A 22,760-nucleotide genomic window follows, 5' to 3' on the forward strand; every position below is an offset into this window, starting at 1 on the left:
AGATAATTGATTAACTTCATTGGGCTTGATCGATAGATATAACTGCGTATCATCTGCATAACAGTGAAAGTTAATGGAGTGATTCCTAATAACGTTGCCTAAGGGAAGCATATATAAAGTAAATAGTATTGGTCCAAGTAAAGAACCTTGTGGAACTCCATGACTAACTGTAGTATTTATTGAAGATTTATCGTTAACATGTACAAACTGCGAGCGATCTGATAAATATGACTTAAACCAGCTTAGTGCGGTTCCTTTAATGCCAATTTGATGCTCAAGTCTCTGTAAAAGAATATAATGGTCAATGGTGTCAAATGCAGCACTAAGATCTAATAATACAAGTACAGAGACAAGTCCATTGTCAGAAGCAGTCAAAAGATAGTTATTAACTTTACTGTCAACGTGATCTGCATCTTCTGTAAAAAACTATACTGGCTGTGGATCAGAGCTGAGAGACGCTTCTGAAACAAACTTCTGGTGAATCACGAGAATTGTCCAGAACAGGCAGATGGATTTTGGCCATAACCTGTTTTCTCTTTTCCTTGTAACAGCTACAAAGCTACAGCTCTTTTGGTTGAAACAAGAAAAATGTATTAGACTGACTAATCATATGTTGTCACATCTGACCACTCAGTATTTTCTATCTCTTCTATAACGTCTTTCAGAAGAATACATGATTTAACTTACTGTTGTACTTTTTCAGTTGTTTTAGTGTATAGAGAGAGAAAGAAAGGGAGCTACAGGGAGATGGGATTTCTTCTATGTTGCTTTTATTTACTCTGTGCTTCTCATGAATAATTGATGATGATTGAGTTTTTAGTGGAGAGGATGAGAGGGGAGAAGGAGCATCAGATGGAGATTCCTTCTTAATGAAGGGTGGAAGAGCTGTGGATCATGTTTCATGCTTTACAGGCTGCTCACTCGTCTTAAATCACAGGTTGATAAAAGTTTTAGTGAAATACTTGAAATGCAAATGTAAGAAATTCAAACTCCTGCTTTTCTGTGCTGTACAAAACATTCAGCTTTTAGCTCCTCAACATCTCATCTGAAGGGATGTGAAGGATTAGTGAGCTCAGGAGGAGCTTGTTGTAGACTGTATAACAGACAGATGAAGGGGTGAATGTTGAAGTTATGACCACATTTAAAGGATCTTTATGTGGATTTTTCCTGCTTCCTCTAAATGAGACAGTAGTTGTTGATTTCCTTGTCCTGGATCTGCTGATTGATATGATACGTTTTAGTCCTGTTTTCATGTTTTCCAAGCTTTAGTCTCGAGTATCTCAGCATGTTGTGATGCCGTACTTTCATTGCCTGTCTTTATGTCTCTGTGTTTGTTCCGTCTTCTGCCGTACCGTGCTGTTGGAGGCCGACAGCGACGTGATTTAAGACGGTTCCAACAATAACTGTTTACTGCTGCTCAGCATAAACACTGCCTTGTGTTTTCTTCCACCATCTTTCTGTTAGTGTTCCTTTTGTCTTGTTCCTCCTCGACTCTTCTTCTGACCTCACTCAGCTTCGCACTGCAGTAAACCAGCGGTCAAAGAAGCGTGTTTATCTTATCTTGGATGGGGGATTTGTGAAGAAAAAGCAGTTCAAACATTCACCACACAGACGTATCAACCTTCGTCTCAGCTTCTTTTCAGTCTCTCTGTGGAAGTCCACTGTAAACGCAGCAGTAAGTCTTCCTCTTCTGATTGATGCTGTCTAACATTAGCTCATACGAAAGGCCTCTCAGTGTCACGGCATGCTTTGAATCTATTTGAGTGGGCAGCTGCATGTCTGTTGGTGTGTGAAACATGTACAGAGTGAAGCCTTTATCATACTACTGTATAATACTGTCAGCTGTGGACTTGATTCTATACATGCTAGCGTCTGAAGTGTGAGACTAGGGAACAAGATGGCGACCTCCTAAAAGGAAGTAGAAGAGTGGAATACTTTGTTTTGGAGCTGATCTGCAGTTGGTGTGGACTACAAGTGGACGAAATGTACGTCTCACACAGAAACCATGAATCATGTCAGGAATTTATTAGTATTATTTTGGCATTTGGAATTCACTTTCGCTTTGAAGTTCACAGGTTTCATTAAGTTTAAAGAAAAATCGGACAATGGAGAATGAAATCACTTCCAGAACCAGCAGCTTAGGGTTGTGCTGATTGATGTTCTTATATCAATGATTGAAGTGATGATTGATGATCAGTTTACCTGATATTACTGATATTAACTAAGATATTATACAATAATGTCTAAGATCTGCGGCCAACTGTGCCTCAAGAGATGTTTCTGGTGGAGTGTCACGTCCGCCGACTGAGTCCCGTTAATTATTTTAAATCCTTAATTAGAACAGGGTTCCTACGCGTCCTGGAATACCTGGAAAACCTGGAAAATCTAAGACTAATTTTCCAGTCATGGTAATAGATTAAAATGACCAAATATTCTGGAAATAAAGTCTGTTGTCCTGGAAACTTCTTGTTGTGGTTGATGTGGTTAAATCTACATGCCTTGAACACTTTTACTACTTTATAAACTTATTTTTTAAAAGGCTGATTAGGAAGATGAATGTTCTGTAAAATAAAATGTATTTGACTTAATTTGAGCTGTTATTTAAAATGTCTGATTTCACTGCAGATTTTAAATTGCGATGTATGTTGTGATGTCTGACATTGTTTTGCAGGAGAAATAATTGTGCTTGTTTTGGATAAATCATAAAAGATTGAAGGTAACTTGTTTCTAGTAGTAATGTAGTAGTTAGGTGACGTATGGATCGAGGGTTAGGGTTAGTATTTGAGTCATCTCAGACTTGTTGTTTGCACTTGGACTTGGTCGTTGGTCTCAACCGAGTCCATCCAGAACGGGCAGTGACATTGTCCGCCTGGTAACCATGGTGACTTCTGGCTATCGAAACTCATCTCATTGGTACTGATCGATTCTTTAGTGATTGATCACTGTACGTTCGCTTTACAACTTTCAACCGAACGCTGAATAGATTTGAAGCAGAAGCCGAGCATGAGGGAAAAGCTCCTGAATATTTAATGTCTTCATAAGTGCATCACAGTGAGAACTGTAGACCCATTACGCCTCTGTAAGACGGTCACATACGTATCCAGATACATGACCTTCATTTTAATATGAAGCAATGTCATACAGTTCCTAACATTTGTTTAATGTAGACAATTATAGTTTTGTTTTTAAGTATGGAAAAACTGGAAGAGAATTAGACAGCAGCACTATCTATCTCTGTGAGTGACAGAGTTTCCTGATGGACAGATAGATTTAGCTAAAGTAGCTAACCGCTAATTAACTGCAGCTAACTGTATCTCCCGTGAGCGGGCGACCGGACCGGGATCGAACACAGCCTCCGAGACCGACAGAGAATAACGTTCCAGTACCGAGGTCAGTTACAGAATTTCTGATGGGCCGATTGATCAGTAGCTAACCGCTAACTGCTGTTAGCTTTGTCAGCCGTGCAGCTAAGCTAACTGACTCAGCCCCGGGATGCTAGGAACCAAACCCGGCAAGAAAACCACCTTGGTACTGGATCCCCTGTCAGACCGGCACTGTAGGTCTCAGAGATTGTGTTCAGTCCTGGGTCCGGCTGTGTTCTCTGGAAGTTAGATGCTGACGCTAGCTCATAGCATTAGCTCTTTTAAGAGATCTTCACTCCGTTATAACTGAGATTATTGACTCTAATTGCGACAGTCAAATGTTTATTAAAGTGTTTTAATAGTTTTTAATGAGCTTCCTGAGCGGTTCTTTGACCTCACACATTATCTCTGATTAATACGTTTGGGAATCATCCTCAGAGGTTCAGAGGCGGAATTCAGAGTCTTTGTTTGTTGTTATGCAGTAAATCATTTGATGGATGTGTGTGTTAATAAAGTGTAAATACCTGCAGGACGTGATCCCCTGCCACCCAACCCCCGCCCTGTTGGGCTGTAGAATAATGGCCCGTTAGGATCTGAATGATGATCACTGATTTTCTGCAGTTATTTATGGCTGTGGAGGATCTTCTGTGACGTTCACTGATATCCTGTTGATTTGAATTATAGCATGAAGGCAACACAGGAAATGAACAGGGCCGATGTAGAGGGGAGATTAATGATCCGTCCTGTGTGTGTGTGTGTGTGTGTGTGTGTGTGTGTGTGTGTGTGTGTGTGTGTGTGTGTGTGTGTGTGTGTGTGTGTGTGTTTGTAATTAGGCTCCAGTTTAAACCTGTTTTATTTCACATTCTTACATTACATCAGACTCACTGTGATATTTCAAACACATTCACACACTGATTTCTGAGGTCAGAGAACATTTTAGTGATAAATGTAAAGAAACTTTGGTTTTAAATTTGAAGAACATGAATATCATAGAATCAGATTGGATTATATGTTTTAGAGAAGGTTGAAGTGCTTTTAGCAGCATCAGTAAACCAACATTGTAAACACTTTATCAGTGATTTATAATAATTCTGGTGGATGGATTATTACATTGTGGGATAAAGAAATACTGATGCTCTCTGATCCCTATTAGAATTATAAAACCTTTTCTGGACTTCTATGAGATGGATGAACATCTGCTTTTAGATTTGTTAAAACTCTGGATCCTCATCTTAAACACGCAGAGGTCAGATCCTCCACAGCTGCAGATCGACTGACTGCTGACGCTACGTTTCCTGTGCACAGCTGTTAATGAATGTGAATTCTTCTTCTGGTACATCTGTATCTTAAATATCATCAATAGTTCAGTATCTATGGATTTATTGTGATAAAGGTTGAGAACGTTTGGTGCTTCAGGAGTTTAGTTAATAGAAATATAAGAGAGAGCAGTCACAGTGAAAGATGACTTTATGTGTTTAGTCTACTTCAGTTTGTCCTCGTTCAATTAAACACACAGAAATATGTTTGTGTGTGTGAGAGTGTGTGTGAGAGTGTGTGTGTGTGTGTGTGTGTGTGTGAGGATATAAAATGTAATGAGCTGTGAGACTGCAGCAAATGAGAATGAAATGAACATTATATACAAATATACACATATACAAACACATCATATATTTGTATTTGTGTATATGTATATATGTATATTTGTTAGTTGTATTAATAATTTAAAAGTTTTAACTTCTTCTGCGCATAGCATGTGCTATGCTATGTGCATATTCATACTCCTACATTAAATACCACTGAAGGTGTTGATGAGCACCTGTTGTAGTTGGTATTGTATGTTCAGTTTCAGGAGTTAGTCGGAGTCACGTCTTCATATTTAGCCCGATAAAGAGTTTTAGGTATTAAATGTCTTAAATATAATGACTTACATATTGATTGGATCAGTGAAGCTACTTGTCTAAAGTTTGATTTTTCAGTCACTTTTAAATGTGTTTGGGGACAATTAGTATTGATTGTGTTGTAACAACTGCAGTGGAACCAATACAGGTTTTACTTTATATCCTTTGGACTGTTTTTGCAGTATGAAGGTAAAATAGCTCTTAAACTGGATTCATAAAGATCTTAAATTGAACAGCTGATATCTGTAATGTTTGTCATTATCATTTTGGTAATAATATAGTTATAATTCATACACAGATAGTAGGAATCAAACAGCTTTAAAACAGGTGACAGACTGTCTGTATCTCTGTGTCTGTTGTTTGATTCAGTTTCGGTTAAACTCGCAGAATGAAATATTTGTTTGTTTCTGTATTCGTATATATATATATATATATATAATAACAATGTGTCTCGAGACGATGAGATCAAAAAGTAATGCTGATACTCTTTTTAAACAGCAGAGGGCGCTCTCTATTTTGTACTTTGTCCGACATCCTTTGTCACTCGTTTCACTTTTATTAAGAAAAGAAAATGTAAGTTTTACAGTTTATTCTATAATTTGATAAAGAAAATATATTTTGTCTGAGAAATAAAGGAATCTATTTCAGCCATAATTTGTCTTCAATCTCATTTTGTTAAAAATATTCATATCGAGAACCCAGAATCGTGGATGTGTGTATCATTACATCTCTAATTTGAGCGAACACAGACTGTCTGAATCCTCCCTGGATCATCCCAGTGTCCTTTTTTCAGCCTACTTTTGTCACTTTGTCTCTTTTAAAGCAGCAGAATATGTGAACCACAGACAGAAAGCTTCACTGTGAAGTCTGTTGTTTGAACCTTTGTGAGCTGGCACAAAACTGAATCATACATTTGTTGTTGAATGTGTGAAAAATCGTTGAGTTGAGTTTATTGAGCCGTTGGAGGCTGAATGTGCAGAGACTGTAGGGACACATGCACACTCACACACACAGTGGACAGTCCAGATACAGAGGTTTATTAACACACAGATAAAGAGAGGACAGGAGACAGTGCGAGGATGGGGGGATGCAGTGAATACAGTGATCAAACAAAAACACGTCAATCCACCGTATATTCACCACACAAAGGCAAATCTTTCACCCTTTATTGTCTCAGACGTAGTGAATAGAAAAACTCATTGATTAACACTTGAAAAAGTTCCACTGAACAACTTCTTCTCCAGCATAAATCATAAATCATTTCAACTGATGTTTTTTTTATTTATTTCCCTTTTTGTTTTCCTGAACTTCTGTTCTGACTGATGACAGAAATCATGTTCCAGGGGAGAGGAAGAGGGAGGAGGAGGGAGGAGGATGGGAGTCAAACCTTACCCTTTAAAACAGTTTCTATTTTTACTTGCTAAAAGCTCTTCTTCTTTCTCTAGCTTGTCTACTCTAAAACATCTCACATTGTGACAGAGCTACACTATGCACATTATTTTGGCTCTAATCAACTGACACACCGACTCTGGAAAGAAAAGAAAAGAAAACGCTAAAAAGATCTACAAAAAGATATTTTTCTCTCTATATCTCTGTCTGAGACAAGAAGGCATCTGTAGCAAATGTTCATTAAAGGTACAAGCCGTGCTTAAAGGGTCAGCCCTGTGCACTTTCAGCTGCAGTCCATGCTCACGTTGCTTCATGTCAGTTCTCCTGGCTCAGACTTTAGAGGCAGTTTTTGCAGCTTCTCCCAGAGTTCTTGCTATTTTTTGGTCTGTTTGCTCTGCACTCCCTACGTGTTCTCCATAAACCTGTCCCTGTTTGAGCCCTTCCCGTCACAGTGCACTGGTTCATGGCTGTAGGGCTTTAGTGGGCAGACCTGGGCAAACAATAATACTTGTAAATTTGGTATTCAGTCTCGTAAAATTGCACTTAATCTGTTTCACAGGCAGTCGAAAAGCTTTAAAGCAAAGAAAAGACACATTTAAAAGTCAGAGTGGGATTACTGGTTTGCTCAGGTCTGGTGCTGGGTGCAGTGGGAGGTGGTGGCAAACAGAGGAGAAAGGAAGTGAGTGAGAAGTGATGACAGTGCCAGTCCGGGTCTCTCTGTTAGTCCCGTTGCTATGGCAACATGATGGGAGTGTCTGAGAACACGGACATGATGGATTCTGTCTCCCCCACCCTCTGCTGCTGCGACTGGTTGTGGAGCTTTGAGTGCTGCTCTGCCCCTAACAGTAAACCTGGCCCAAAGTGTCCTTGCACCGCCCCAGCTACCGGCCCCGCCCTCAGTCTGCCGTTCTGCTGCTCTTTGATCGGCTCCAGAAAGACCACATGCTTGTTGGTACTGACCTTGCGGCCTGGGCCCTCAGTGGTTGCCGGCGGGGTCGGGGTGAGGATGGAGGATTGGGCGCTCCCCGCCCCGGCCTCGTTCCCCTGGCTCGCGGTAGCGGTGGCGGGGGTCGAGGCCCGAGGACAGGGAGGGCAGCGGCAGGGCGTCAGGTAGAGGTACATGAGGACCAGCACCAGGCTCACCACACATCCCAGCAGGGTGGTGAATCCAGTGTTGAAGGACTCGTGAGGGTCGTTGTTGTGGTGTGGCTCCACCGTCACGTTGACCTCCCGTGTTTCGTTGCGCTGCTGCTGCTGGTCCAGAGCCACACACCAGTAGATACCAGAATCCTCCCAACGAGCCGCCAGGATCTCCAAGCTGCCGTTGGTATACATCTTTAGTGAGCCGTTGTTACCTGGTGGAGTCACATAGTCCTGATTCGGCAACACCCAGAGAAAGGTGACACGCTCCCCGGTGAGAGTGGTCTCACAGTGCAGCAGCAGTGCCTTTCCTGCCCTCACTGAAACGCTGCTCTCCTGCTCCTTCAGCAGCCCACTCATCACAGTCAGGTTGCATTTTTCAAAGTAGCGGTTATTGTTGAAGAAGCGGACAGTACCTCTCTGAATCCCGTATACCAGACAGGTGTGCTCCTGCCTGAAGTCTCTCACTGAGGCAAAACCTCTCTGTTCCCAATGCCGGAAGAGTCTGTACATCGAGCACTCGCACACCAGGGAGTTGTTGTGAAGGTAGAGTACTTTCTGAAGTGAAAGGGGTAAGTTTGATATAACCTCCAGGGGTAGTGTGGGCAGGCGGTTTGAGGACAGGTCCAGCATGGACAGGTGAGGGTGGCTGTGCTCTTGGATGGAGAAGAAGGGGAAGTCAGTGAGACGGTTATGACTGAGGTAGGCCTTGCGGAGGTTGCCCAGTCCAGCCAGAACTCCGTTCCTCACCTGGCTGATACGGTTGTTGAACAGCAGCAGTTCCTCCAATCCTGGCAAATCTAGGAAATAATGCCGCTCCAAAACACGAAGCTGATTGGACGACAGGTCGAGGTGTCGGAGCCGAGTCCCAGAGGCATTTCGAAACGCCCCTGGGTGAATGGTTGTCAGCTGGTTGTGAGCTAACCGTAATGTCTCCAATCGATAAAGTCCTTCAAAGCTGCCTCCCTCCAACTGCGCAACCCGGTTATGGCTGAGATCCAGAGTCACAGCAGAGACGGGCATTTCTCTGGGGACCCGCTCCAGACCCAGGGCGGTGCAGCTGAGGATGTCCGAGGCACAGAGGCATTTGACCGCCTGGGAGGAGCCCAGGAACGGGCAGATGGCGGCCTGGACCGGGCTCAGCTGGGGGAGCTGGAGACCGACTAAGAACAGGACTGGTGCCACCACACCCTGCAGGAAACCACCGTTACCAGCAACACTCAACATGATCCCACCAGCAGGCTGCGGGCATCAGATCCGTCTTATATATCTGCTACTTTACTCCACAACAAAAGAAGTATTGTTCACATCTTTCATGCTGTGTGACTCATCTCATTTTGACGTAATTTGCACATATTCCTGACAAACTAACATATGAGACTGTACACTGCACTTGTTTTTCATTTTTTTCTTCTTCCAGTCTGTTTACATATGGTAGTGAAGTACTTTCTCTTCTGCCACAGGCCAGTATGCCTCTGACTGTTTGAATCTAACACTTTACATGTCACAGTAATGCAGACTCGCTCCGTTGCCTTCCTGCCTCCAGCTCGGGCTCCAGGCGGCCGTTTATTTTGTCTGATTTGGTTAATGTTGAACGAGGCGTCCACCTGCCAGCGTGGCAGCCATCTGGAGGGTAAACAGGACGAAAAGAGTGGTGGCTAGATAAAGAGAGAGTTTGTCAGGTGCAGGTGTGTATAACAAACTAATTCCACTGGAAATATTTTAGCAAAAGGTTCAGAGATGAAACAGTCAAAGTTTAATGGCTTCAGAAGTTCAGCTGGAGTGAAAGTGGAAAAAGAGGAGCTGCAGGTGCGTTGTGGTTTTAAATATTCTCCTTTGTGGTTTGTTTAATTGCAGCCAGAGAAAACATCCTCTCACCTCTCGGCACTCGGTTTATCCCATAACTGCACCTCTGTAGCTCCAACAGTCCTGTCCGGGTTCTGGTCTTGACTTTTATGTGTCGTCTCGAGCTTCAAGCGGCCGTTGAACTCCAGTGAGATCACAATGTTTTCTCTCCTCTTCACTCAGTCGCTCCTCTTGTGATGAAGGAACCTCATCGCGGTTGTAGCATGTCTTTGTTTTCACTCCAAGTTGTGTTTTTGTGAATCACGGCTCCAGCTGTCTGCCGCCCACAGCTCCCCCCCCTCCCACCCCCAGAGTCCCGGATCAGATCTTTAAAGCAGTCAGCATCCCCGTCCACTTCACTTCACTGGCAGGCAGCGGCAACCGCTCGCAGCTTTCACTCTCCTCTGTTCTCTCTCTCTCTTTCTCCCTCTTTCTCCCTCTCTCTGACTCTGTCTCTCTCTCTCTCTCTCTCCTCCGGCTGCTTTCTGCTGAGCACTCCTGTTTTTATTCAGCAGTGGGAGGATGAGAGGGTTTCATGCAGGAGAGAAATCTCGCTTTGTTTTCTGTGAGATCCCAAAGATGCAGCGGTGAGCTCGTCCTCCTCTCCTCCTGAGAAAAGTTGTACTTCCAGATGTGGCTCCTGTTTCCAGATGTGTGACTGCAGTCCCCGCTACCTCCCGTCTGTCGCACACTCGCTCTCAGCTGCCTCTTCTGGTGCTTTCCCAGCTCCTCCTCTCTTCATCTCCTCCACTCTGGTTTCATCCTCCTCCCCCTCTTCTCCCCTCAGCATCGTCCGCCCATCTCAGACCCTCCTCCTCCTCCTCCTCCACTCGCTTTCTGCTTCTCTCTCTCTCCTCTTTTGTTATCTCTCTCTGTATGTTGCAACAGGAGGAGCATTATGAGGCTGATTCAGGAGAGAGTGTGATTGGCCGGAGAGAGAAGCACATGCAAATATTGGTATTGTTGCTTTTAGTCCAGATGGACATCGTTTATCAGAGCAAACAGACACATTTCTGATACTGAACTCCACCTGGTGAGGTTGGTGATGTCAGTGAGACACCTGGGCTGGATCCTGTAGACCTTCTGTGGATGGAAAGACCTCTGAAAGCACATTGGTAGAAATAATGTGGTTGGAACAGACAGAAATCTATTCTGTGCTCAATAAATATATTATATTCTATTCTTCATATTAATGTGCAAGAATAACCCTCTCGGAGACAGACAGACAGGCAGACAGAGAGAGAGACAGAGAGAGAGAGACAGACAGACAGACAGACAGAGAGAGACAGACAGACAGAAATGAGAGCAGCCTTTGTATTCAGAAGGACTACGCCCCCTTTAGGCTGGAACCAGCTGTTAAAGTTTCTGGTGGAACCATTACTAAAAGATGTTAAATATAACATTAACTCTACCACAGTTTCATACACTCCCTTATTATTATTATTATTATTATTATTATTATTATTATTATTATTATTATTATCTGTGTGTATTTGGTAAACAAACTGTACTCAGTGCCATTTGAACACGTCAGCAGCAGTTTGGGGTTCAGTATTTTGCTTAAGGACACTTCGACGTTCAACAACCTTCTGGTTATGGACGACCCACTCTCCTGCCACACACACACACACACACACACACACACACACACACACACACACACACACACACACACACGTGTATAAATATCTTGACAAACCTTGTTTGCATAATTATTCTTTATAACCTTTATGTAACCTTTAGTTACAGTTAAAGACACAGATTCAGATTTATTTATTTTAGTTCATCTCTGTGTTTGCAAATGATGAGTTCTTATATGTATTTACTGTATATACTTTATTTAATAAATGCTTAATATATACTGTAATATATACTTAGTGTACACTGTAATGTATACCTAATATACACTGTAATGTATACCTACTATACACTGTAATATATACCTAATATACACTGTAATGTATACCTACTATACACTGTAATATATACATAATATACACTGTAATATATACCTAATATATACTGTTATATATACCTAATATACACTGTAATATATACCTAATATACACTGTAATATATACCTAATATATACTAATATATACCAATATAACGAATATAACCTAATATACACGTAATATATACCAATATACACTGTAATATATACCTAATATATACTGTAATATAACCTAATATACACGTAATAAACCAAAACACGAATATAACCTAATATATACGTAATATATACCTAATATATACTGTAATATATACCTAATATACACTGTAATATATACCTAATATACACTGTAATATATACCTAATATATACTGTAATATATACCTAATATACACTGTAATATATACCTAATATACACTGTAATATATACTTAATATATACTGTAATATATACTTAATATATATTTACAGTACTTACTATTGATCTGTATGTCTTCTCTGATTAAACAATAGAATACTCTATTACTTCCGTTCCAGTAAATTAAGAATTGATCTTTCTGGAACTCAATGATGAACCTGAAAGTTTTTCTCAAGAGGAACAGACGGACTCCCGTTACTCCCGTTATTCCCGTTTCTCCCGTTTCTCCCGTTATTCTCGTTAGTCTTGTTATTCCCGTTACTCCTGTTACTACCGTTACTCCCGTTAAATAAATAAATAATCAGTTAGGGGCCATTGATGTTGAATCAGCATGTTGACGTTACGTAATGCGTCCTGTGTGTTTTTTATTGTGATATTTATGATGCCATGGTTTTATTCAGGGCAGGTGAACAGCTGTTCACTAATGCGACACCCCGAACACAGAGTGCCAAGTCCTGAAAGACTGAATCTCGACACTGAAGGACGGTTTAGAGCGCTACCAACACTAACACAACACTACCACACAAAATGAAAGCCTGACACTAAATTCTGTATCAGCAGCTGAAGTAACGGACTGACAGTGAACACAACATTTCTTCCAGGATGTGTCCAGGGTTCAGTGTGTGTATTAGGGGCTTTCTGTGGGTCACAGTGTGTGTTTGATGCTGATGTCCTGTCACAGAGAGTTAACATCAGACACAAACACACATTTCCACTTAAAAGAGGAAACTTCAGTTCACACACACACACAGAGCAGGGTTCCTGCGTGTCCTGGAAACCTGGAAATTCAGAGACTATTTTTCCATTCATGGAAACACCTGGAAATTGATTAAAATGATCAAATATCCTGGAAATAATCTGTGTTGTCCTGGAACATTTGAATTGTATTTTATCCGCTAACTCGGATCGCCTACGTGAACCTGGCTGTTTATTTAGTTTGAAACTCAGCTCTTGGGAGGATAAACTGTGGGACCTTCACAGCGGGTTGACCAAACCCCCACTAGAGGTCACCAGAGATTTACAGGAGGTCGCGAGGCCTTCTTGATTTTAAGGATTGTAAGAAACCTAAAAAATATTCACAGCAGCGATATCTCAGCATTTCATTCATTCTGTGGGTAAAAGTGAATGAAATTGTTATTTCCAGTTTAAAGTTTAAATGATTATTGAAGATGTAAACTCTCTTATCCCAACAATGTTCAAACTCAGAGAAATTGGATATAACTTTGGGAAACAAGGCTCAGAGTGAATATTGAGCAGTATCAGTCAGGTGCTGGTTAATGTCAATGTGTGTTTGAGCCACTGTGGCTGCTGTTCATCCATCATGTGGTAAAACATGGACTATCTCTGCTGTCCATCACTCGTTTCAGTGGGGCCGTTTGTCTTTTGTCTTTTCTTAGACAGTTATTTGCCTGTGGTTTATTCATGTGCTCGTGTTAAAGTCATTTTCATTTGCCCGATTTGAATAATTTCCCTCGTTGTTATAAATGATTCGGCCTTTGTTGCTTTCTAATTAAAAAGGGAACACAATGGACTCATGTTGACTTGAAGCACAGACCTTTGACTAAGACACAGTCTGTGACATTTTGCAGCCGTGTGAATCACCCTGCTCTTCTTCTCCTCGTCTCTTTCTGCTCCATTTCCCTCTGTTTGGATAAGATGAGGCTGCTGATTATGGAAACCAAACAGAGGTAAAGAAGGAACATGTGCTGACTGGGTGAAGGAGAGAAGAGTCTCTCTGTGGGAAGTGTCATGGCTGCTGTAATGATAAGGTCAGAGGAGATTTTACTGGAAAATGTCACCATGTTTCCACGTCGTTCCCTCTGGACTCCTCCTGTGAAGGACACAGGTGACCTATCAGCAGCTGAGGAGCAAATAAATGTTTGCAACCAGAGGGACATGTGGATGTGGGAAGTGGGATTGGCTATAAATTTAAAGTTGAATTTATAAACCAGGAATGCTCAGAAGATAGATGTGTATGTAGATACTTAAAATTTCGGATTATACCCAGGGTTCAGTACTTGCAATGTCAAAAGGAACTAAAATACTGTTCATATCCAACATCAGTGGGTCCAAACTTGCGGGTCGGGACCCCCACTACTTTAGATTAGATTCAACTTTATTGTCATTGCACAAAGTAGAAGTACTAGACAACTAAAATGCAGTTAAGCATCTAACCAGAAGTGCAAAGCAGTAACGTGCAGAGTAATGTGCATATGTACAGGTACTACTCGGAAAATTAGAATATCCTGAAAAAGTGCATGTATTTCTGTAACTCAACTTTAAAGGTGAAATTTACATATTATATAGACAAATAGTATGCAAATCAATATATTTCAAGCTTTTATTTGTTTTGATTTTGCTGATTAGGACTTGCAGCTTCAGAAAACCTCAAATTCAAAAACTCAGAAAATTAGAATACTGCTTGAAATCAATAAAAAAAAAAGGATTTTAAATACAAAAATGTCAGGCCTCTGAATGTAAAATCTTGCATCTGTACTTAGTACTTGGTTGGGGCCCCTTTTGCATGAATGACTGCCTTAATCTGGTGTGGCATGGATGCTGCCATCTTGTGGCATATCTCAGGTGTTATGGAAGACCAACATGCTTCAATCGCGGCCTTGAGCTCTTCTTTATTGTTTGGTCTCTTCCCGTTCAGCTTTCTCTTGGCAATGCCCCACAGATTTTCTATTGGGTTCAGGTCAGGTGAGTTTGCGGGCCAGTCAAGCACCGTAATCCCATGGTTGTTCAACCAGGATTTTGTACTTTTGGCAGTGTGGGCAGGTGCCAAGTCCTGCTGGAAGATGAAGTCCGCATCCCCATAAAGCTGGTCCACTGAAGGAGGCATGAAGTGCTCTAAAATGTCCTGGTAGACAGCTGCGTTTATGCTGGACTTGATAAAGCACAGAGGACCAACACCAGCAGCTGACATGAATCCCCCAAGTCATCACAGACTGGGGAAACTTAACACTGGACTTCATGCATCTTCCATTTTGCGCCTCTCTGGTCTTCCTCCAGACTCTGGGACCTTTGTTGCCAAATGAGATGCAAAACTTGCTCTCATCAGAAAAGAGGACTTTGGACCACTGGCTAACAGTCCAGTCTTTCTTCTCTCTAGCCCAGCTAAGGCGCCTCTGGCGTTGCTTGCTCGTGAGGAGCGGCTTGACCACAGGAATTCGACATTTGAAGCCCATGTCCAGCATCCGCCTGCGTGTCGTTTCTCTTGAAGCAGCAGGATATTAACAATATGAACAGCATTAACAGAATGAATGGGGTGAGGTGAATACACTAAAATATATACAGCTACTAAGTTAAGATATTTACATTATGAACAGATTAGCAGTAAATTATATAGTGCAGATGTAAGTACAAGTAGTTAAATTGATTGCCACCAAAGCCACATGAGGGATTGTGATTTATTTGAAGGTGTGCTAGAAAACTTTAAAAATATACACAGTAGGCCTATATATCAGCATTTGGCTCACTTCTGTAAGGAAGAAAATGTAAAGTAGATTGTTCATTAAGTTGTATAATAGAACAATGCCCAAGCATCAGAAAAGAAGCCTATTTAGTCTGTTTGATAGTCAAAAATTATAAGAATACATAATACAGAGAATTGTGTACAAAAAGTTCCTCAACCAGGAAATTATCTGCTGAAATTTCCTGCAGTTACCAACTTCACTATTTTACAGTTTTGAATATAATATGAAAGATCACTTAGTATGCAGTTGTTGGTTAAAACTAAATAATAGAAACGGTCCTCTTTTCTCATCAGAAAAGAGGACTTTGGACCACTGGCCAACAGTCCAGTCTTTCTTCTCTCTAGCCCAGCTAAGGCGCCTCTGGCGTTGCTTGCTCGTGAGGAGTGGCTTGACCACAGGAATTCGACATTTGAAGCCCATGTCCAGCATCCGCCTGCGTGTTGTTTCTCTTGAAGCAGCAACTCCAGCCTGAGTCCACTCCTTATGAAGTTCCCCCACACTTTTGAATGGCCCTTTCCTGACCATCTTCTCCAGGCGGTGGTCATCCCTCCGGCTTGTACACCGTTTTCTTCCACACTTCTGCCTTCCACTTAACTGTCCATTAATGTGCTTTGAGACAGCACTCTGAGAACACCCAGCTTCTTTTGCTATCACTTTTTGTGTCTTACCCACCTTGTGCAGGGAGTCAATGATGGTTTTCTGCACAACTGTGAGATCAGCAGTCTTCTCCATGATTGTGAATTCTTCTAAACCGAATTCTCTAACCACAATAACTAATAAAATAAATTATTTCCCCAAAAAGATGAAACCTAAATATACTATATGCTTACATTAAATTAAAGGCCATTGATAAGTAAATTACTGTGTCGTCAGCATAATAAAAAATAGAGCTGTTATCAGCTGACAAGCCAAGATCGTTAATGTGTGATGTAAACAGGATTGGACCTAATATTGAACTTTGTGGCACCTCTTCTGTAACTTTAAGGAAACCAGATTGATGACCATCCACAGCTATTGCTGCCAGTAAGATAACTTTGAAACCAGTTGCATGCATATTTCTATCCAAAAGAAGAGTATGAGCCACGGTCAAATGCTTTAGACAACAGTACTTCCAGACCGACAACTGCAAGGTAGCGATTCTACTTTATTTAACATCTAAACCTGTGGAGTAACTTGTATCTCGAGCTGTCAGATAAATGTAGGGGAGTAAAAAGTATAATATTCCCTCTGAAATTCTGTGGAGTAAAAGCATAAAGTAGGAGGGCGGAGGTCAGAAGCCACAGTATACACCCACCTACCAAGACTCCACTACACCACTGGGTTCTTCATAGCAGGTTGGCACTCAGAAGAGTCCAGAAATAGTAGGAGAGGAAGAGGGAGAGAGCAGAGTACAGTATCAGTCATAAGAAGAGACAAAAGGGAGAGAGCAGAGAGAGTGAGGGGGAGTCGGGTCTTGTGGAAAGCCCCGGTATAAAAGATTGATGCCGAAAGGTTGGATTGAGTGGCGCCGCAGGGGAGAGGAGAGAGGGAAGGTGGGGAGTTTGATTAGCAAGAGCAGCAGTGATTGAACGCTGGATGGATCGGCAGAGAAAGAGAGAGAGAGCTGCTTTCACATGTGTCAGAACAAGACGAGGCAGGTAAAGGCTGACGGAGGAGAGGTGAGAGGAAGAAGTGAAAGATCAGATGTGTATCAGGTTGGATGTGTGAGATTGAGTGTAAAAGTAGAAGAAGGCAGCTTCTCTTCCACTGGTTCAGTTCCAAGAAAACATCCTGTGATGGGGGATGTTGCTTTTCTACGTGTTGGTCAGGTTTGGTTTAACTGCTGCTGGGTCACAATGTTTACTGACCACTAACAGAAAACCTCTCTGACACCATTAGATCATGTCCTCTTGTCTGACTTATGTCTCCTGTCTGCTCGTATCAGCAAAGTCAGTGTTTTCAAGATGGAGTCAGAATCAACTGTTCAAATCAACTCCACATTCAACAGTTTGGACCAAAACTAAAACAACTGTATTTTTCTTACGAACCAAATGAACCCAACTATGGCTGATCTTCCAAGATCAATGAATCATATCTTGGTGCTTCCAGGCGAGCATCCTTTTAAGAGGCAGAAACTTTGAGCAGACTCGTGGTGGGCAGCCTCCGATTTTTAATAATTATACCAAATGAAATTGATAAGATATGTGTAAAAATATTGCAACATGCATCACAATGTGGTTAATGTGAGTATAACATGAGCATTTGTCCTCTTTCTTCCTTCCCTCACCCCAAACCTTCTCTTTAAACCCCTTCAGGATCTCTCGAGCTGCCTCCGTCCTGCTGTCTGACCCCTGTTTCCAGCTCCACTCCATCCAGCACCTGTTAGGGGAGGGAGGAGACTCCTCCAGCTCGTCAGCGGCTGTCACCGCCACCACCACCGCCACCGCTCGCCCAGTCATCGGGTCCTTGGGGTCGTCTGTGGCCGCTCCCATACCTTCTGCCGCTGGAAACACAGAGCGCAAACACTTCTCTCTGCACGCATGTGAGTGAAACTCTACGTTGTATAAATCCTCTCCAGAGGACGCTGAGTGGAGCCTGACTAATGTCCTCAAGTGATGTCACTCGAGTCAGCATTGGTTGAGTTAGATTGAAGTGATCTGACTAGACCTCTGTAGCTGCTGCAGCCTACATTAGCCGCTACTAGCACAACATAGCCCAATCTTAGAGGTGCATTGTGGGTAATGTAGAGGCCACTAGGGACCATTGTTATTCTTTATGATGTAATAGGAGTTGAATTATAAATCTGTGGAGTTCTCTTTTAATACAGAACTTCTGACCGCACTGCGCCGAAGGTGAACTGATTCAGTCTTCATTAACAGTGTGCTGAATTAGCTATTAGCTGCTTCTGTTAGCAGTTCATCAGTGATTTAATTTCAATAAATGGATCAGAAGGAGGCTGAAATAATCGACGGCCGCTCCAGGTCTGTGGCCCGCCCCCCAGGCAGTATTCCCCGCTGGGTCCCTCGGGTACAGACAGCTAATAGGATCGCTAACTAGCTAATAGCAGCTCGTACAGTTAGCATATGCAGCAGGGCAGCGGTAAGAGACTTCCTGTGTTATAAGAGAAAAGGTCTGTGTTGCAACCATCCTCTGATACTTTGGTCCCGGTGACGAGGAGCAGCTCCTGAATGCAGTTTAACGTTGGTTTGGTTTCTCTGAGACTGACAGACTGATGGAAAGTGTCACTGAGACGGACTGAGACGGGAAAGCTGTCAAATTTGAATTGTTCAGCTGTTGAGGTCACATGTCTCAAATGACATATCGGGACAGTCGGAGAACTTAAAAATCAAATCAGAATCTAATTTTAAAGAGAATCAGGTAGAAGTTTGGCTGAGTCTGTGCCTTGGAAACAGGCCCGTTATGTTCTTGATGTGATTTAGACTTTAATGTTATTTAGGGCAGCAGTCACATTTATCATGGCTCTGCTTGTGCATAAGAAACACACTGCTGTGTATTTCATGATGCCCCCGTTGTTGTTTTACTGCTGCAGTTAAGAATCTGAAGTGCTTCATGTGTTTAGCCTTCAGGCCTTTCAGTTAGTGGGGAGCTGGAAATAAACGTTCACAGACACAAACAGACGAGTTAGTCAACACAAACTATTGTCAAAACTATTTTAATTTGAGTTACGTTACGTAAGGTCTCCTGAGTCAAAATCCTGTGTTTGTTTGATCCATCCGCCACCATATGAGGACCTCCTGCTCTTTATACGACGCTGCGTGACTTTCATGGCAGACGGGAGCGTCCAGAAGAGATGCTACAGCGGAGGTCCAGTGATCAGTGGCCTGACAACGGGCTGACACAGGTGGTATCATTAGGTATATTATTATAAATGAAGTCATACAGCTACAGATTCAACAGAGTGGTGGAGATCAGTTTCATTACAGACAGACCGGAACAACAGGTCTCATCAATCGTACAAACTCATCTGAATCCTTCGTATGTGACACTGAAGAATCTGTTGCTACACCTGCGTCTGAAGTGTCTCCAGAATATTATATAGCTGGAACTTCATGGACCTCCACCTGAATTCATTTTTCACCATGAAATCAAACAGAAACAAAGAGTCATTTATTACATCTAAATGTTTGTGTATTGATCCTGTTTTATTGCCAGACAGTGAATGGGTTGTAGCTTAGCTTTGTTCCTCTGCTGCCTGTGGACTGATTGCTATGTGTTTCTATGTAGGATGAAGATATTCTGACAAACGGTGTTGATTTTAGCTTTAGATAGCTTTCTATTAGCCAAGAGCGATGTGAGGCAGGGGCATCCAGCAAACTAACTGTAGCTGAGCTAACTGAGGTTGTCCAGCTGGCTGTGTCTTGGCTGTGCATTGTGGGTCTGGTGTCAGGTTGATGGTTGATATGTAAATTGTAAATGGTGAGCTAGTTATTAGCATGGAGCTAACGGTCCAAATAAAATATAGGAACATTGCAGATAGAAACTTTATTCTAAATATGATCGTCAGTTATTTTACAGCGTTCAGTGTTTGTCTCTGTTGGCCGACGCCCAGGATGCAGTTCACTGAACGGCCACTGGTGGCGCTGTTAGCTACAGTTTAATGAACGACCACTGGTGGCGCTGTTAGCTACAGTTTAATGAACGACCACTGGTGGCGCTGTTAGTTACAGTTTAATGAACGACCACTGGTGGCGCTGTTAGCTACAGCTTAATGAACGACCACTGGAGGCGCTGTTAGCTAAAGTTCACTGAACGGCCACTGGTGACACTGTTAGCTACAGCTTAATGAACGACCACTGGAGGCGCTGTTAGCTACAGTTTAATGAACGACCACTGGTGGCGCTGTTAGCTACAGTTCACTGAACGGCCACTGGTGACACTGTTAGCTACAGCTTAATGAACGACCACTGGAGGCGCTGTTAGCTAAAGTTCACTGAACGGCCACTGGAGGCGCTGTTAGCTACAGTTTAATGAACGACCACTGGAGGCGCTGTTAGCTAAAGTTCACTGAACGGCCACTGGTGACACTGTTAGCTACAGCTTAATGAACGACCACTGGAGGCGCTGTTAGCTAAAGTTCACTGAACGGCCACTGGAGGCGCTGTTAGCTACAGTTTAATGAACGACCACTGGTGGCGCTGTTAGTTACAGTTTAATGAATGACCACTGGTGGCGCTGTTGGCTACAGTTTAATGAACGACCACCGGTGGCGCTGTTAGCTAAAGTTCACTGAACGGCCACTGGTGGCGCTGTTAGTTACAGTTCACTGAACGACCACTGGTGGCGCTGTTAGCTGCTTTATTACAGTTCACTGAACGACCACGGTGGCGCTGTTAGCTACAGTTTAATGAACGACCACTTGCGGCGCTGTTAGCTACAGTTCACTGAACGACCACTGGAGGCGCTGTTAGCTACAGTTTAATGAACGACCACTGGTGGCGCTGTTAGTTACAGTTCACTGAACGACCACTGGTGGCGCTGTTAGTTACAGTTTAATGAACGACCACCGGAGGCGCTGTTAGCTACAGTTTAATGAACAACCACTGGAGCGCTGTTAGCTAAAGTTCACTGAACGGCCACTGGTGACACTGTTAGCTACAGCTTAATGAACGACCACTGGAGGCGCTGTTAGCTAAAGTTCACTGAACGGCCACTGGTGACACTGTTAGCTACACTAATGAACGACCACTGGAGGCGCTGTTAGCTAAAGTTCACTGAACGGCCACTGGAGGCGCTGTTAGCTACAGTTTAATGAACGACCACTGGAGGCGCTGTTAGCTAAAGTTCACTGAACGGCCACTGGTGACACTGTTAGCTACAGTTTAATGAACGACCACCGGTGGCGCTGTTAGCTACAGTTTAATGAACGACCACTGGTGCGCTGTTAGCTACAGTTTAATGAACGACCACTGGTGGCGCTGTTAGCTACAGTTTAATGAACACCACTGGTGCGCTGTTAGCTACAGTTTAATGAACGACCACTGGTGGCGCTGTTGGCTACAGTTTAATGAACGACCACCGGTGGCGCTGTTAGCTACAGTTCACTGAACGACCACTGGTGGCGCTGTTAGTTACAGTTCACTGAACGACCACTGGTGGCGCTGTTAGCTACAGTTCACTGAACGACCACTGGTGGCGCTGTTAGTTCTACAGTTCACTGAACGACCACTGGTGGCGCTGTTAGCTACAGTTTAATGAACGACCACTGGTGGCGCTGTTAGCTACAGTTTAATGAACGACCACTGGTGGCGCTGTTAGTTACAGTTTAATGAACGACCACTGGTGGCGCTGTTAGCTACAGTTTAATGAACGACCACTGGTGGTGCTGTTAGTTACAGTTTAATGAACGGCCACTGGCGGCGCTGTTAGCTACAGTTCACTGAACGACCACTGGTGGCGCTGTTAGCTACAGTTTAATGAACGACCACTGGTGGCGCTGTTAGCTACAGTTTAATGAACGACCACTGGTGGCGCTGTTAGCTACAGTTTAATGAACGACCACTGGAGGCGCTGTTAGCTACAGTTTAATGAACGACCACTGGTGGCGCTGTTAGTTACAGTTCACTGAACGACCACTGGTGGCGCTGTTAGCTACAGTTTAATGAACGACCACTGGTGGCGCTGTTAGTTACAGTTCACTGAACGACCACTGGTGGCGCTGTTAGCTACAGTTTAATGAACGACCACTGGTGGCGCTGTTAGCTACAGTTTAATGAACGACCACTGGTGGCGCTGTTAGTTACAGTTCAATGAACGACCACTGGTGGCGCTGTTAGCTACAGTTTAATGAACGACCACTGGTGGCGCTGTTAGCTACAGTTTAATGAACGACCACTGGTGGCGCTGTTAGTTACAGTTTAATGAACGACCACTGGTGGCGCTGTTAGCTACAGTTTAATGAACGACCACTGGTGGCGCTGTTAGCTACAGTTTAATGAACGACCACTGGTGGCGCTGTTAGCTACAGTTTAATGAACGACCACTGGTGGCGCTGTTTATTTACAGTTCAATGAACGACCACTGGTGGCGCTGTTAGCTACAGTTTAATGAACGACCACTGGTGGCGCTGTTAGCTACAGTTTAATGAACGACCACTGGTGGCGCTGTTAGTTACAGTTTAATGAACGACCACTGGTGGCGCTGTTAGCTACAGTTCACTGAACGTTACATACAGATGGTTTAATAATAACTCTCCCACCGACTTCACACATGGTCGAGAGAGAGATTGAGACAAACTGAAACAGATCCACAAGTCCCAGACAGACAGACAGACACACTCT

At 43.0% G+C, this 22,760-nt stretch overlaps 2 protein-coding genes across 3 annotated transcripts in view; one reads left to right on the forward strand and one right to left on the reverse strand.

The window, feature by feature from the left end:
- Window positions 1-22,760, forward strand: part of LOC127371979 (E3 ubiquitin-protein ligase RNF123) — a 127,848-nt gene that overhangs the window by 66,205 nt on the left and 38,883 nt on the right. For both annotated transcript variants that reach the window (XM_051415251.1, XM_051415250.1), the window contains one exon: window positions 17,778-18,004. In XM_051415251.1, the coding sequence (XP_051271211.1) occupies window positions 17,778-18,004 (227 nt within the window). The remainder of the gene's footprint in view (window positions 1-17,777; window positions 18,005-22,760) is intronic.
- Window positions 6,277-10,683, reverse strand: amigo3 (adhesion molecule with Ig-like domain 3). Its single transcript, XM_051415335.1, has one exon. It carries the CDS (start codon window positions 9,014-9,016, stop codon window positions 7,382-7,384), a length of 1,635 nt encoding a protein of 544 aa, XP_051271295.1. The 5' UTR covers window positions 9,017-10,683; the 3' UTR covers window positions 6,277-7,381.

This window comes from Dicentrarchus labrax, unplaced genomic scaffold (assembly GCF_905237075.1).
Source record: "Dicentrarchus labrax unplaced genomic scaffold, dlabrax2021, whole genome shotgun sequence".
Lineage (NCBI taxonomy): Eukaryota > Metazoa > Chordata > Actinopteri > Moronidae > Dicentrarchus > Dicentrarchus labrax.

What these genes read in the sequence shown, in the direction of transcription:
- amigo3 (XM_051415335.1), bottom strand. Translation starts at nt 9,016, where the DNA reads ATGTTGAGTGTTGCTGGTAACGGTGGTTTCCTGCAGGGTGTGGTGGCA.